Consider the following 14,703-nt stretch of genomic DNA (forward strand, 5'->3'; position numbering starts at 1 on the left):
TTAACCTCAAAAAATGTAATTAAGTAATAATCTATACTATGTTATAAAACATTTGACATAAACTCTTATAAATTATTTTTTATGCATAAAGTACTATTAATTAATGAATATTACTTAAAGTTCAAGATTACAAATAAATTGTAGATAAATACAACTTGTTAAAGTTTCATTTTTGAATTTGTCTAAGTAACTATAGATAAACATCTCATTTTAAATATAAAAACTCTAAAATGTAATTAGAATAATCGTTGACTTCTGATAGAAACATAATTATTATCTTTATAAATAATTATATTATTTTATTAAACATAAATTAAATTATAATAAAAATTTGAATTACAAAAATTACAAAAAACTATAATTTTTAAATAGTTAATTTGATATTAATATCATAATATTTTTTTTTTAAATTTTTATGATATCTTCAAAATTTGTATTTTATTCAAAAATATAAACATTATTGCTTTCTCAAAATCATGTAAAACCGTATTATATTGACATGGACAAAGAATAAAATAAAATTTTAAAATTGAAATGTATCTTGCTGTATTAAACGAATATCCTTCTGCTATGAAAAAATATGTATTTTATTTAAAATCTTATTAATTAATTAATATAGTTTAAGGAATATATAAAATAGAAAATACAAAAGTATTATGGGAAATCGAGAAATATGAAACGTGGCACCTATCTCCACAATTATTTAGTACCTTATTAATAAATATGAAAAAAATATGCATTTTATTTATAAAGAAATATGAAAAAATTATGTATTTTATTTGGTTTAATAATATAATATTCAGATAGATAATAATCAAGTATTCTGTTAGAACTCAATAATTATGCAAATTATACTTTAAATATATTTAAAGTGAAAATTTTATCTTAATAAGGTGTACTTATATACAATTTACTTGTAATATTAAATTTTAAGGTAATATGTATTAATAAGCAATACTTCATATATAAAAGATAGTTTTTAAAAGTTTTTATCAAATATTTTATAATATAGTATATATGTATAATAATTTATAAACAACAAAAATAGATTTAGGCTTCTATCGCATAGTTTAGTTGATAAAAGGATTGCCATATATAGTTCAATTCTAGCCCTCCAACTAAGTTTAGACCTTGTTTTTTTTTTTTAATAAAAAAAAGCTTTTATCAACACCTTGTATCTGATTTGTTAAGAGGTAAGACAATTAGACTGTTTGTTTTTTTTTTTTAATTTTTTAAACACCATTAACGACATATTTTCGTTTAAATGAATGTTAATTATATAATTTAAATATAAATTTCGTAATGATGACGAATAATATGTGAAATTATATAAATTTATCTATAAATTCATCACTATAATTTTTAATGGGTAAAATAGACAATTTAAACAAATTCAGACGCTTATTAGTTTACAAAAACAAACACTCTTATTGATTCAGATTTCACACTTTAGTACCATCTCTTATAAATTATAAGTGAAATAAACCTTCAGACTTCAGCACCTCTTAAAAAACAAACGTCATTTGAATGAACAAAAAATAATTCTTCACATTGATGTCTTGTAAGACGACTTTCAGATGGGACCAGTTGCAATTAACGGTTACCAACTTTATCTAAAATAAAAAATAAATTCGATGTCGTATTTACCCAAAAAAAGAGAGAAAAATGGGAAAGTGTCGTGTTTGATGCATAAGTAGGGTGCGTCGAAAGGCGCCAAGCAAAAGTGCAAACCGGTTTTCCGATTGCAACGTGTCCGGTTGGGATCGATTTGAACCGGTAACCTCTTACAATTTTCTTACATACTCAATGACGTCATCTAATATACACTTTAAGCCCCTATACTTCCACGGAAAATAACCAAAGTTACCCTCGTTCTTGTACCATTTACAATTATAACCCTTAATAAAATTGTGTAAATCAATTTACCTTTTAATTTTAATTTTAAATTTAATTATTTGGATGTGAAATTGGTTCTTATTCAATGTTTTTTAAATAAACTTGATTCAAGTATGGATGTTGGTTTTTATGATCAATCAAATTAGACTGATTTTGTACAATCAATCCAACTGAATCTAGTTAAATATTAGATTCGATCATTTATGTTAAATAGATATTTATACTATATTATAAAATATTTGATAAAAACTCTTAAAAACCATTTTTATGCATGAAATAATGTGTATTGATGTATATTACTTAAAATTCAAAATCACAAGTAAAATGTGTCTAAGTACAACTTATTAAAGCTTCATATTTAAATTTTTGTAATTAACTGCAGATAAATATAATTAAATAGATGATAAATATTTCATTCTAAATATAAAATAACCTAAAATATAATTAGAATAATCATTGACTTCTAACAAAATACTTAATTATTATCTTTATAAAAAGTTATATTATTAAACCAAAAATAAGAAAATGAATTAAAAAAATCCACAGAAAAAAGAGAAATTTTAAATAGTTAGTTTGATACTTATATCAATAATTTTTTTGTTCAATTTTTTATGATAAAAGTGGATTTTCCAATAAATTATGAAATGATATAGTTCTTATATATGATTTCTGAATTTATTCATAAGATCTTCATATTTATATTTTATTCAAAAATAAAACTATTATCGTTTTCTCAAAACCACATAAAATCGTATTATAACATTGATTGAGACAAGAAAAAATATATTAAAATTGAGTTGTATCTTGTTGAATTGTACGAGTACCCTTCTAGTTATTATATAATGCGGCTTAATCATTTGAGAATCATATATATCGTGATAACTATTATTGTAAAGTATTGATTCATATGATTTTTTTTATCAAAGACTATAAATTAATATATTGATTAACGTATATTTGTTTCACAATTTGTTTGTTTTATTTGTATTTGGATCACAATATGAAACTTTTTATGTGTATTCTTTGTTTCACAATCACATAAAAAATGTTCACATTGTATAATCAATACACTAAATCCAAACCATAGATAGAAAAATATCATTCGAAATCATGTATGATGCACTGGTTCTCAAGGTTATCACAATTTCATGTATTATCAAATGAATATTTCCTTTGATTATACACAAGACAAATTAGATCGATCTAATATTTTGAATCAATTACACATATATTTTACTTAAAAACACAGTATAAATGAACTGAAACAATTCGGTTTTACAGGAATTTGAGATTATCGTCTAACAAATTCCCAATTTGATTTAGATATTGAACATTCAGATTCAGTATAATTCAATTAAAATTTGGATATCTAATTTTAAGCAATAAGTTGAACAACTTTTATAGGAATTTATTATGATATTTATAATCGTCTTCATAAATTAAATAATTTATTTAAAAGCTCGGTGACAAATTATAGACGAATTAAAAGTGCATTAATTTTTTTTTTCCTTTAAGACATTTTTAACCCAATCACTAAATAAAACATTAAAAATATGGTTTTTTAAATTAAAAAAAAAACTCAGCTCCGATCACACATTACAAATATTTTAATAATAAAATAATATATGTATTTATTATTATAGTATTTTATTAATGTACTGAACTATTAATCTAGATATTAGTTGTGTACCCATGCAATGCGACGGGAGCCGTGAATTTTAACGATGATATAAGTTACACTTGGTCTTTACATATTAATACAATTTAAATAAATAAGAGTTATGGTTCCAATTTGAAAAAAATTGTATGACAGTTTAAAATCCAATATATTTAAAACCCAATATATTTAAAATCCAATATATATAAAATCCAACATATTTAAACGACTCCACAAATATGTTCGATTCACACCAAGAGCAAATAATCAAGAGATTGATAATGAGACCGAGAGTTCTAGAGCAATTGAATGAAAGATGAATGAAAAAACTTTTAATAATTCATGGTGAATATCAATTTAAATCTCACATTGAGGGATGAAGAAAAGACATAGAGGTATGAGAGGGTGAAGACATGAGTGAAAGGTGTCAAAAGTATCTTGGAAACATGAAAAGAAAAGATAATAATGTACATTAGTAACTTGTATTATATGTTATTTTTATTGTATATTAAGAGATTTTAAGACTGAATGCATAAAGTAGTAGTACTTAATGCGTTATGAGTTGTTTTTAAGATTTTGTGCATTAAAAATTGTTTTTAAAACTTTGGGCAAATTGCATGAAAAAGTAACGTACTTTAACTTGATTCATATTTTGGATAACGTACTTTCAAAACTTCCATTTTGGTACCTAAGATGTAAAGTTTTAAACCTTTAAGTACCCGGGTAACCCGATGAAGACTAATTTTAGACTAAAAAAAAGACTAATTTTAGATTTAAAAAAATCCACGTCACTGACCACGTCAGCAAATAATACCGAGTTGGATACCACATCACTCGCCACATCAGCATGATAATCGGTTAATACTTCAACCAGTTACCCGGGTACTTAAATGTTTAAAAGTTTACATCTTAAGTACCAAAATGAAAGTTTTGAAAGTACGTTACCCAAAATAGGAATCAAGTGAAAGTACGTTACTTTTTCATGCAATTTGCCCTAAAACTTTTGATAAATCTGATTTATAAGGTAGTATAGATAATTAAAAAAGTTGAATAAAATATTAATATAAATTTTTTTAGACCTACTTTATTGACATTCAAATATATAAGTTAACATTTTAGACCTCCATCTTTTTAGTGTTTCAATCTCCAACCCAACATTAAAAACACTAAAAACATAAAAATGAACGTGTTTTTCATCTCCAACCCAATACTAAAACACTAAAAAATTGGAGGTCCAAAATGTTAGCTTATATATTTTGAAGTCAATAAAGTAAAAATCTAAAATCACATTTTTTAATATTTTATTCAACTTTTTGTAATTATATATATAGATTAATAGTTAAAATAGTATAATAATAAATATATATATTATTTTATTATTATTACGATATTAAAGAAGTTTTTAGTGTTTTTTTTTGGAAAATTAGTTAAAATAGCCATATTTGGCTTGTGGTTTCATCTATTAGTCATTTCTCTTTTAAAATCATCAAAATGTCACTAGCTCTGCAAGTGGCAGGTCTGCAATTTACGGATGAGTCAAAGTATAAAAACGTTTCAAAACCAGATCCGCAAGTGATGGGACCAAATTTGAAAAATAGATATTGGTCTGCAAGTGACACTTCTGCAATACTGATTCGATCTGAGCTCTCTTGGAATAAGTTCGTCAGCGGATCACGAGATATTGGCCATCTTATTTATCTAATGAATTGGGAGTCTGCTTTAAAATCGTCTGCTTTGCACCCACCCCCAAGTATATGCTTCAATAGGAATCACACAAGGGTAAATTATAAACCTATAGTAAAATGACCGCCCTTAACTAGAGGTTTTGCAACTAATTTACTGATTTGGTGCTTGTATTTGTGGACCTGATTTAGAAACTTTCTTGTTTTACACTTTGACCTAGGGGTGTACGCGGGTTGGGTTGGACGATTTTTGATATTTTTACAAACCAATCTAATTATGACGGTTTAAAAAATCTTCATCCGACCCAACGTAACCCATTTAAAAGTATAACCCATCCCATCCAAACTCTTACGGGTTAGAGCGGGTTGAGTTGGGTTAGGTTGACGGATTAGCATAAACATACTTGATATGTTCATCTGTGCAATAAAACAAAAATTTTATATATATAAAGAAAGAAAGCAACTTCTAAGCATTTGTGGTTCCAACTTCTAGAAGCATCTATGCAAGAGAGAATCATACACTAAAGTACATATCGATCATTGACATCATATAATTGCTTGTATGATCAATACATTTACCTTCTTCCAAAAGAAATCAAGTAAATATCCCAACCACTGCAAGCTACTCAAAATTGTTGGCCATATATACCATATAGTAAAAAAGAATTAAATCAGTAACATGATTTGGTCCGTAATGTCGAAGGTTTTTTCAAAGGTGTTCAGCAGTAGCAACATCCAACAGTGTTCGACGGCGTTCAACAACGCTCGATCCAGTTGTTTCAATGTATTTGTTTTAAGGGAATAATGGGGCAAAATGGAATTGAGGTGTATCGATGGACTACTAAGTAGCTCATAAAGCGCCCGCCCGGCCTACTTAAATTAATTTTGGACTTGTTAGATTAATTTTGGGCGTTGGGCTGTAAATTGGACAGATATATGTATATATTTTTTGGATTGTAAATTATAATGGATGTAAAGATTATATATATAAATATAATTTCAACCTTCCTAATTAGTGTGTTGGTGGGTTGACGGTTTGACGAGTTAGTTTTAAATCGGTTGTCAACGTGTTAGGTTGACGGATTTTGCGAGTTGACGGTTTTTTGTTCACCGCACTTTGACCCCTCCGAAGTTGTGACATGTCACTTGCGAAAGTAGTGACATTTTTGTGATTTTAGGAGAGAAATAACTAAGAGATGAAATCAAAATCTGAAAATAACTATTTTAATTAATTTCCATTTTTTTTTCTAGTTCGTGGTTGAAGTTAAGTCTTTTTGTGTGTGTGTTCAAGATACTCACAATTTTTAGTATTTTTGATGTTATTTTTAGCTGTCGAATTAGAGATTCCCTAATTAAGATTGCATTTTCGTTACTACTTTAAATGTTATTTGTTTTTGATAAGGTTTTGCTTAGCAGTTATTATTTTCATAACGTAAAGGAGATTGATGAACTTTTATTTTCTAAAAATAAGTTTTACGTGTCAATTAAATAAAAGTCTGATCCCTGATTAATCTAGAAATAAAACACAAATATAATGCGGAATTATACCTTCAATATGGAACTTTCATTAGATAAGAAAACCGAATCTGATTGCGATTGACATTTAACTTTTTATTAATAGTTATGCTTGTGTTAAAATTTTATTACCAAATAATTACGGGTTTTGACTGTGTTGTTATGTAATTATTACCATGCTATAAAATCAAAATTTAATTAAATACGATTTCAGATATAATCGATCGTCTATTTCAAAAGTGTTCTAAAAAACCTGTTAAGATCTCTAACTGCGTCCTGACATCAAATCAGTTTATTAAAACATTCATTTAAACATATTTCAAATCCATAAAACCGATTTTATTATAATATTTTCCGGTTCTACCAAAATCTAATTTTATTTGAAGCAAATTTAAGACTCAGAATATCTCATTAATTTAGTGTTACAGGAATCAATAATAAAATAAAATGCTACAACTTAAGTCAGAATAATTAAAAAAAGAACCTTAAATATTTATACCATATATGAAACAAATTAAATACCAAATATATATTATATTCAATAAATATTTGCTTAAATATCGTTTTCTAATATAAAGGACTGCTTTTGCCAATTGGTAAATATCCAAGGGTTTTTTGTGCCATTCTTCCAAAGTTGCGATACTCCATGCTCAATATTAATACAACACGCATTCTTCTCTCTTTCATACTGCTTCAAGAACAAACGCAATAGATCGACCAGTTCTCTCCTCTTTTATATAAACACACACACACACACACATATATATATATACGTATATATATGTATGTATAGAGAGAGAGAGATTTCATTAAAATATTAGTTCTGAGAGAGAATTTATTGCTTGTAATTAATTTTAGGGTTTATAAAATGGTGATGTTGAGGAAACTTTGCAACGTGATCCATGAGTTGAAGCCAGTGTTGTTGATGGTGGCGGTTCAGACGACTTTCGCCGGAGTTAATGTGCTGTACAAATTGGCGGATAACGACGGCATGAAACTTCCGATTCTTGTTGCTTATCGGTTCATCTTCTCCACTGCATTCATCGTTCCGCTTGCAATTTTTGTTGAAAGGTTTGGATTCTTTTCAGTTCTTTGGGTAATTGTGGTATGAAGATGAGTTGTATCTCACAAGCAGTCCTTCAATTCTCGTAATTAATTTCATATCTTGTCGTTATAAAAATCCTTCATTTTCGCATAAACATTTGAAATTAATTTTATTCTAATTTTGTATTTCATTAATAAAAAACGTGAATTCTATTATTTTAATATCACAGACACACACACACACACATATATATATATATATATATAGAGGTGAGTTATTATGCAACCCTTTACATTTGTACAACCAATACAACTCAATCTCAATCGTCCATTTAATTTGATGAATATGTGATTTTATAAAAGTTTGATTGTTTGCTAATATAAAATATTGATCATAATTAATGAACTCTAGTCATCTTTCAAAAATATTCAAATCATAATAAATGAACTCTCATCATTTCCATAAATATCTAAATTGATTGGGTTGCATTGGTTGTACAAATGGATATGGTTGCATTTGAAATATACTCTCTATATGTAAATATATATATCGATTAACATATATTTGTTTCACATATACTTAGTTCACAATGTAAATATTTTTGGCGTGTTTGTAAAACAAAAAGTACACGTAAAATAGTTTCATATTGTGAACCGAATACAAATAAACATATTATGAAGTAAATGTAAGTTAAATACTATACTTAAATAGAAAAAAATCAAGTTAAACAAAACTTTAAGATATAAGTTCTCATGGATCTCACAAATTTTAAAGTTCGCAAATAATTAAGTCCATATACATATAGGGTCGGGTTCTGCTGATAATGAAAGTTAGAGTGCGAATGGTATAAAGAAGAGATATCCACCCTTGAATCAATACTAATTGAAGATTGTGGTGGACTGAGATGCATTAGATGAATTCCCGTTATAAGCTCAATTCATAAACGAAGGATTGTATGAGAATGAAATTTATGGTGAGAAATCTAAAAAAAGATCCGGACCCTTATCACTTTTAATCTCACTTCCAGCCCATGAATTATGCTTTAAAAGGAGAATTGATTCGATACTTCTCTTTAGTATTGATTTAGTAGAACTCTTCAAATAGGATTTGATTCAATGGTGGAGATCCCTTCAATTCTTACCTTGCTTACTATAATTCTTATTATCACTGCAACCCAACCCTATATATATAAAATGATAAGTTTGGTTGCGAACTTAGCTTACATTACGAACATGGGATAAAAGAGAGCACACCATGTGTTTCAAACAATCACGGGATAATTATCATGAACAATGTAACACTCGTCATGATTGATGTATTTATTTTTCAAGAAATTGTAAAAGAATTCACGTTCATCATTCAAAATAAATGAGGACAACTAGGGAAACGTATCACATTTTTGTTTGGACCTTGGTTCACAGCAGAAATAAGGTTTGCAATTGGATTTTTTTGTGTGTAAGTATAATATATAGTTTTTTTTTAAACAAGAATTAATGTCACCAACATTTTGTTAAAAGCTATTATGGACAAAAAATAAATTGTAGATTAGAACTTATTTATTATTAATTTAATTAAAACCCCAAAAATGGAACAAATATATAATAAATGGTGGTTTTGTTTTCAGGAAGAAAAGGCCGAAATTGACATTGATGGTGCTCTTGCAAGGTTTTGGTTGTGGTCTATTTGGGTAATGTTTTCTATTTTATTAAATTTAAATTAATAAATTTTTTGTTTGAGAGAGTTTTTCATCGATGAAAGATTTGGAAGAACTTAGCTTTCTGCATGAAGCCCTTTAAAACGATACTGAATAAGACATTTTATATATTATTAATAAGCTACTATCAAACATTCATGTATATCTGATGGAATAAGCTTTGAGTCCTATTAAACTCATTAAGATGCTAATAAATAGGCCTTAAAAGAGTTTTTGGATTTTGTTAAGGTCTATTCTTTAGTTTCTTGAAATAATATTAGGTCGAATAATTAAATCTTAGACGATTTTATATAATTACGAGGTAGCTGAGAGTATCTCCAACAAGTTTTTTTTTATAATTGATCTAAAATAAAAAAAAATTAAAAGTTAAAATCTCTATACAAAATTATATTTCATTATAACAGATTCTCTATTTAAAGATTTTTAGCATTAATTATATTATTAAACATATTATATAATTTTATCATCCCAATGCAACTTCTACAAAAAGTGGAGGATAAATTGTTGTTGGGTAATTCAAATCAGTAACAGATTACTCATGAATTCTTTGGGTGATCCATTGTTATTTTCTCCAAAAATATCACATATTACGAATCATTGATATTTTCTATGGTAATCACTGACAAAAAATTTCTTTTATTGTAGATAAAAATCACTTATTTTATAGTGTGTTTTGTCTCTAATATGGTCGATATTGATTTAGAACAAGGACAGACCCATGAAAATTTTCAAATGATGGCATCATTTAACCATAAGAAAAAAATATAGGATTTTTTTTTTCAAACGTTGACACCGTTTGACTATAAGAAACAAATATACATAAATTTTTTCAAATGGTGACACCATTTGACTAAGAAATTGACACTAACAGTATTCGAACTTGGGTCTGGGTGGAATAAAAGTTTTACAAACCAACTCTACCAAATAAAACTTGTTATCATTGTAGTTTCAACAATATATACGGTGACACACAACAAATTAATACGGTTGCACCATTCATAAAACCTAATTTTTTTTACCCTTCAGCAAAGAAATAATACGATAACACATGCCATCTATACCACATAGCTGGGTCCGTCCATAATTTTGAATGTAAATATATTATAATATTATAAGTAAAGTCAAACATTGTTCTTTTCACCCGGATTTAAATAAGAGAATGAGAATTAATAAAATGTATAAAATTGTAATTTTTAGGGCGTGGAGTGACGTGGACTCTAACGTTTCCAAAAATAGTAAATTGGTTGACGTGTAGGTTTCTTAGAATGGACGTGAAGTGTTTGTTGTTATTGAAGTCATATGTTTTATGCTACGAATTGAATTTGCAGAGGTGCGTTGTCACAAAATCTATACGTAAAGGCCTTGTCCTTGACGTCAGCTACGTTTGTCTCATCCATCAACAATCTCATCCCCGCAATCACCTTTCTTTTAGCGGTTTGCTTCAGGTAATTAACATAACTTGAAGACTTCAGTTGTTTGTGATAAATGTTAGATCCAATCTCAAACACACATTATCAATAACCAATTGTTATTATTAACAATATTAATTTAAGGGTAAATTAGTCTTTTTGTTATAAATTCTTGAAATTAAGTTGATAGTAGATGTTGTTTTCAGGATGGAAAGGTTGGGTTGGAACACAAGCCATGGTGCAGCCAAGATTATGGGGACTGTGTTAGGGGTGGGTGGTGCCATGTTGTTGACTTTTTACAAGGGAGCTGACCTGAACTTGTGGAAGACCAATGTTGACCTTTCGCATGGTCAAAGACATGCAGGAGGTGGTCAAAACTCCAGCAGTAATATGGGGTTGGGTTCTATATTGGTTATTGGTAGCTGCACCAGTTACTCCATCTGGTTGATTATTCAGGTGATCACATTTGTATCCCCACTCTCATATTCGTTACATATGGTTTATCAAATTTTTATTTATGTTGGAATGTTTCTATTTTCGTTAATCATCGGTGTCCGAGCCTCGACTAATGTTGAGGGTACTTCCTAGAGAATAGTCAGAAAAGGCCCGAATGTTATTATCAGTTAAGCTAACTCCAAAAGGTTGTAAGTGCTATCTTAGAAAGTGATTTGAAAGAGGCTCCACACATAAATATGTGGAGGTGGATTATTATACAACCTCTTACATTTGTACAACCAATACAACTCAATCTGAACCGTTCATTTAACATGATGAATATGTAATTTGTAGAAGTTTTGATTATTTCCTAATATAAAGTATTAATCATAAACCGTATTCATATTCCATAAATATTTAAATCATAATAAATGAACTCTCATCATTTCCATAAATGTTTCAATTTATTGGGTTGCATTGGTTGTACAAATGTGATAGGTTGTACGTATTTAAAACAAACTCTAAATATGTGTGTGTATATATATATATATATATATATATAGAGAGAGAGAGAGAGGGAGATGCTTACCGTACATATTGCTTACAAATTACTTCTATGTACATGTATATACAGTCAAAATGAACGGTTACCAGGGTGTTTTCTTCAGTTTTTCATTTTTTTTGAGGTTTTCCCCTGAACTTGATCCTGTATATATATATATACATACATACTTGAGATCATGTGAGACAAGACTGTTTTCGTGAAACACGTTTAGATACGATTTTTACACTTGAAACTTCATAGTACAACACTGTAAAAGTAACATTAACAATATTTTTGCTGTGAAAATTCGACTTTTTTTTACTTTCACAACATTTTGTTGTAAAGTTTCAAATGTAACAATCGTGTCTCACGAAAACAGTATCATCTCACATGAACCCAACCCTATATATATATATATATATATATATATATATATATATATACACACACTCTCTCTTACATGGTATAAGAGGCTACACCACTTAGGAGTTAGGAACTCAAATACACTTACTAGGGGCACCGTATCTACTCCCTTTAAGGAGATGTGTTGAAGTCCTAGATTAACTAGACAGTGTTCATTAAACACACATACACATATATATATATATATATGTATGTATGTATGTATGTATGTATGTATGTATATATACATATATATATGTATGTATGTATATATATATGTTACTAATCATAATATATATTATATTGAAACCGTTTAAAAGTTAAAAACCATAGAAAGTACAAATTCATTTTTGTTTCACTGTTAACATCATATGTGAAAACCAAACCCGTGAAAATCGATCAAAACCATCCAATGAGTTTGATTTTGCTATATGATTCATATTGTTCAACTCGTTGGTTCTTGTTTGAATAAGAGTACGTTTTTCATCTATAAACGTATTTTGACTCACAAGTAAAATCACTTGTGATATCACATGCCCTAGGTTGCGGGCCAAGTCTCCCACACACCCTTTCGTTGACCTTGTTGCATAATCGCATGTGTTTTTATTGCAGAATCTCATATGATTTGACCATTCTTGTATTCTCTTATTTTGACTTCGTTTTCCTATGATTCTGCCCCTTCTTTCTTTATATATATGATTGGGTTTTGAAGAGAATCCAAATTTTGTGAGATGCGAAGCTTTACCTAAGTTGACATTTCATGTTAAATTATTTAAATGTATGCTCGTTTATGTTAACATTTTCATGTTAACTTATGTTTAAGATTTCCAACATTTTATTATTACTTTCGTATGCTTCTCACCGAAATTTTGACTTTTCATGGGATTCCGATTATATATATATATATATATATATATATATATATATATCTTTGTGTGTTTGAAACCCCGTCTCTCTATAATTAAGATCTACTTTTAAGAGAATTCAAAAGGGTTCCACATATATTCGCACCATCAAATAGGTTAACAATAATATTATTTTCATATAAAGTTTGGTCAACAAATGATCATTTGTTTTACTAGAAATTGTTGTTTGTTTGGCTACAAGAAATTAGAAATATATATCATTTTACTTGTATTTCGTTTCGTGAACAGGCAAATATGGTTAAAAAATACCCTTGCCCTTATTCGGTCACGGCTCTCACGTCGATCATGGGTGCAGTTCAAGCGACTGTGTTTGGCCTATGCACTAATCGACATTGGAGAGATTGGAAGCTGGGTTGGAACGTTAGACTTCTAACAGTGGCTTATTCGGTATGTACTTTTAACAATGTTATTGCACTGAACGCGTGTTTAGTGTGACACTTCAATTTTTATTACCTGAGCTAATTTTGTGCATATATACTGTCTTTTTGTTACCCTCACATTAACTCATTACAACATTTGTTAGGGCATGTTGGCGTCTGGATTGATTTATATGTTTATCACATTATGTGTGCAAATGAGAGGTCCATTATTTGTATCGGCTTTCAATCCACTTATGCTTATTCTTGTGGCGATCGCTGGATCTTTAGTCTTGAATGAAAGGCTACACTTGGGAAGGTACGATTAATTATTCTTTTTTCTTGTTGCAGTGGCCAGTGGAATTTAAAGATTTCAAGTTATTTTTAAAGATTTGAACATAAGTTATTTTTGCAGTGTATTGGGTGCAATATTGATAGTCTTGGGTCTCTATATTGTATTGTGGGGTAAAAACAAAGAGGTGAAGAAGGTGGCTCAGTTGTGTCCAGTAAGAGAGACTATCAAAGAACTCGACAATGGTGCCATCGTTGGTGAATCAGAATCGAGTTTTGGAGTCGGTGATGGGGAATCAAAACATTTAAGTGTGCAAAGCGGCAATGATGAATCAAGACGCATCGTTGTCACTTCATTAGTGTGATCAATAGGTCGTTTATGGCACTTAAGAAGCACAAATAGCAAAACACCGAGAGACTGGCAAATATATAATTTTGAACTAAAGATCATGGCTTGGTTTTGTTAAAGAGGTCAATCTCTTTATGGTTCTTGAAGTTCAATTAGATTATCAAGTTAAAATAGAATGAACAGATCAGATCAAACTAAAGACATTGCAAAATATGATAAACTTTAAATTGCAACAGTATAATTTACATTATAAATGCCATCAACAACATCTACAAACAAATTGAAATAGATAAGGTTAATAAAATTATGAAAGCAAATTAAAACATGTAGCTTGATGACAAACTACTCTGTTGTTGCTTAAACATGTTGCTATTTACAAATGTCTTGTTGTTGTATGTCGAGGCTTTAGCTAATCGACAGGGACAACATTGACACAATCTCTAATACAAAAGGTGACTGTTAGTAAAAACTAAATCCGTTGC

At 28.5% G+C, this 14,703-nt stretch overlaps 1 protein-coding gene across 1 annotated transcript; it reads left to right on the forward strand.

The window, feature by feature from the left end:
• Nucleotides 1-7,608: 7,608 nt before the first annotated feature.
• Nucleotides 7,609-14,237, forward strand: LOC112500583 (WAT1-related protein At1g68170-like). The gene is made up of 7 exons (XM_025104091.1): nucleotides 7,609-7,821; nucleotides 9,420-9,482; nucleotides 10,838-10,954; nucleotides 11,125-11,374; nucleotides 13,454-13,612; nucleotides 13,749-13,900; nucleotides 13,997-14,237. Exons 1-7 carry the CDS (start codon nucleotides 7,619-7,621, stop codon nucleotides 14,235-14,237), a joined length of 1,185 nt encoding a protein of 394 aa, XP_024959859.1. The 5' UTR covers nucleotides 7,609-7,618.
• Nucleotides 14,238-14,703: the final 466 nt, after the last annotated feature.

Source organism: Cynara cardunculus (assembly GCF_001531365.2).
Source record: "Cynara cardunculus var. scolymus isolate 2C chromosome LG 17, CcrdV1, whole genome shotgun sequence".
Lineage (NCBI taxonomy): Eukaryota > Viridiplantae > Streptophyta > Magnoliopsida > Asterales > Asteraceae > Cynara > Cynara cardunculus.

Coding starts and splice junctions, on each gene's coding strand:
- LOC112500583 (XM_025104091.1), top strand. CDS start 7,619: ATGGTGATGTTGAGGAAACTTTGCAACGTGATCCATGAGTTGAAGCCA. Junction 13,613..13,748: donor TTCTAACAGTGGCTTATTCG/GTATGTACTTTT, acceptor AACATTTGTTAG/GGCATGTTGGCGTCTGGATT. Junction 13,901..13,996: donor GAAAGGCTACACTTGGGAAG/GTACGATTAATT, acceptor TTATTTTTGCAG/TGTATTGGGTGCAATATTGA.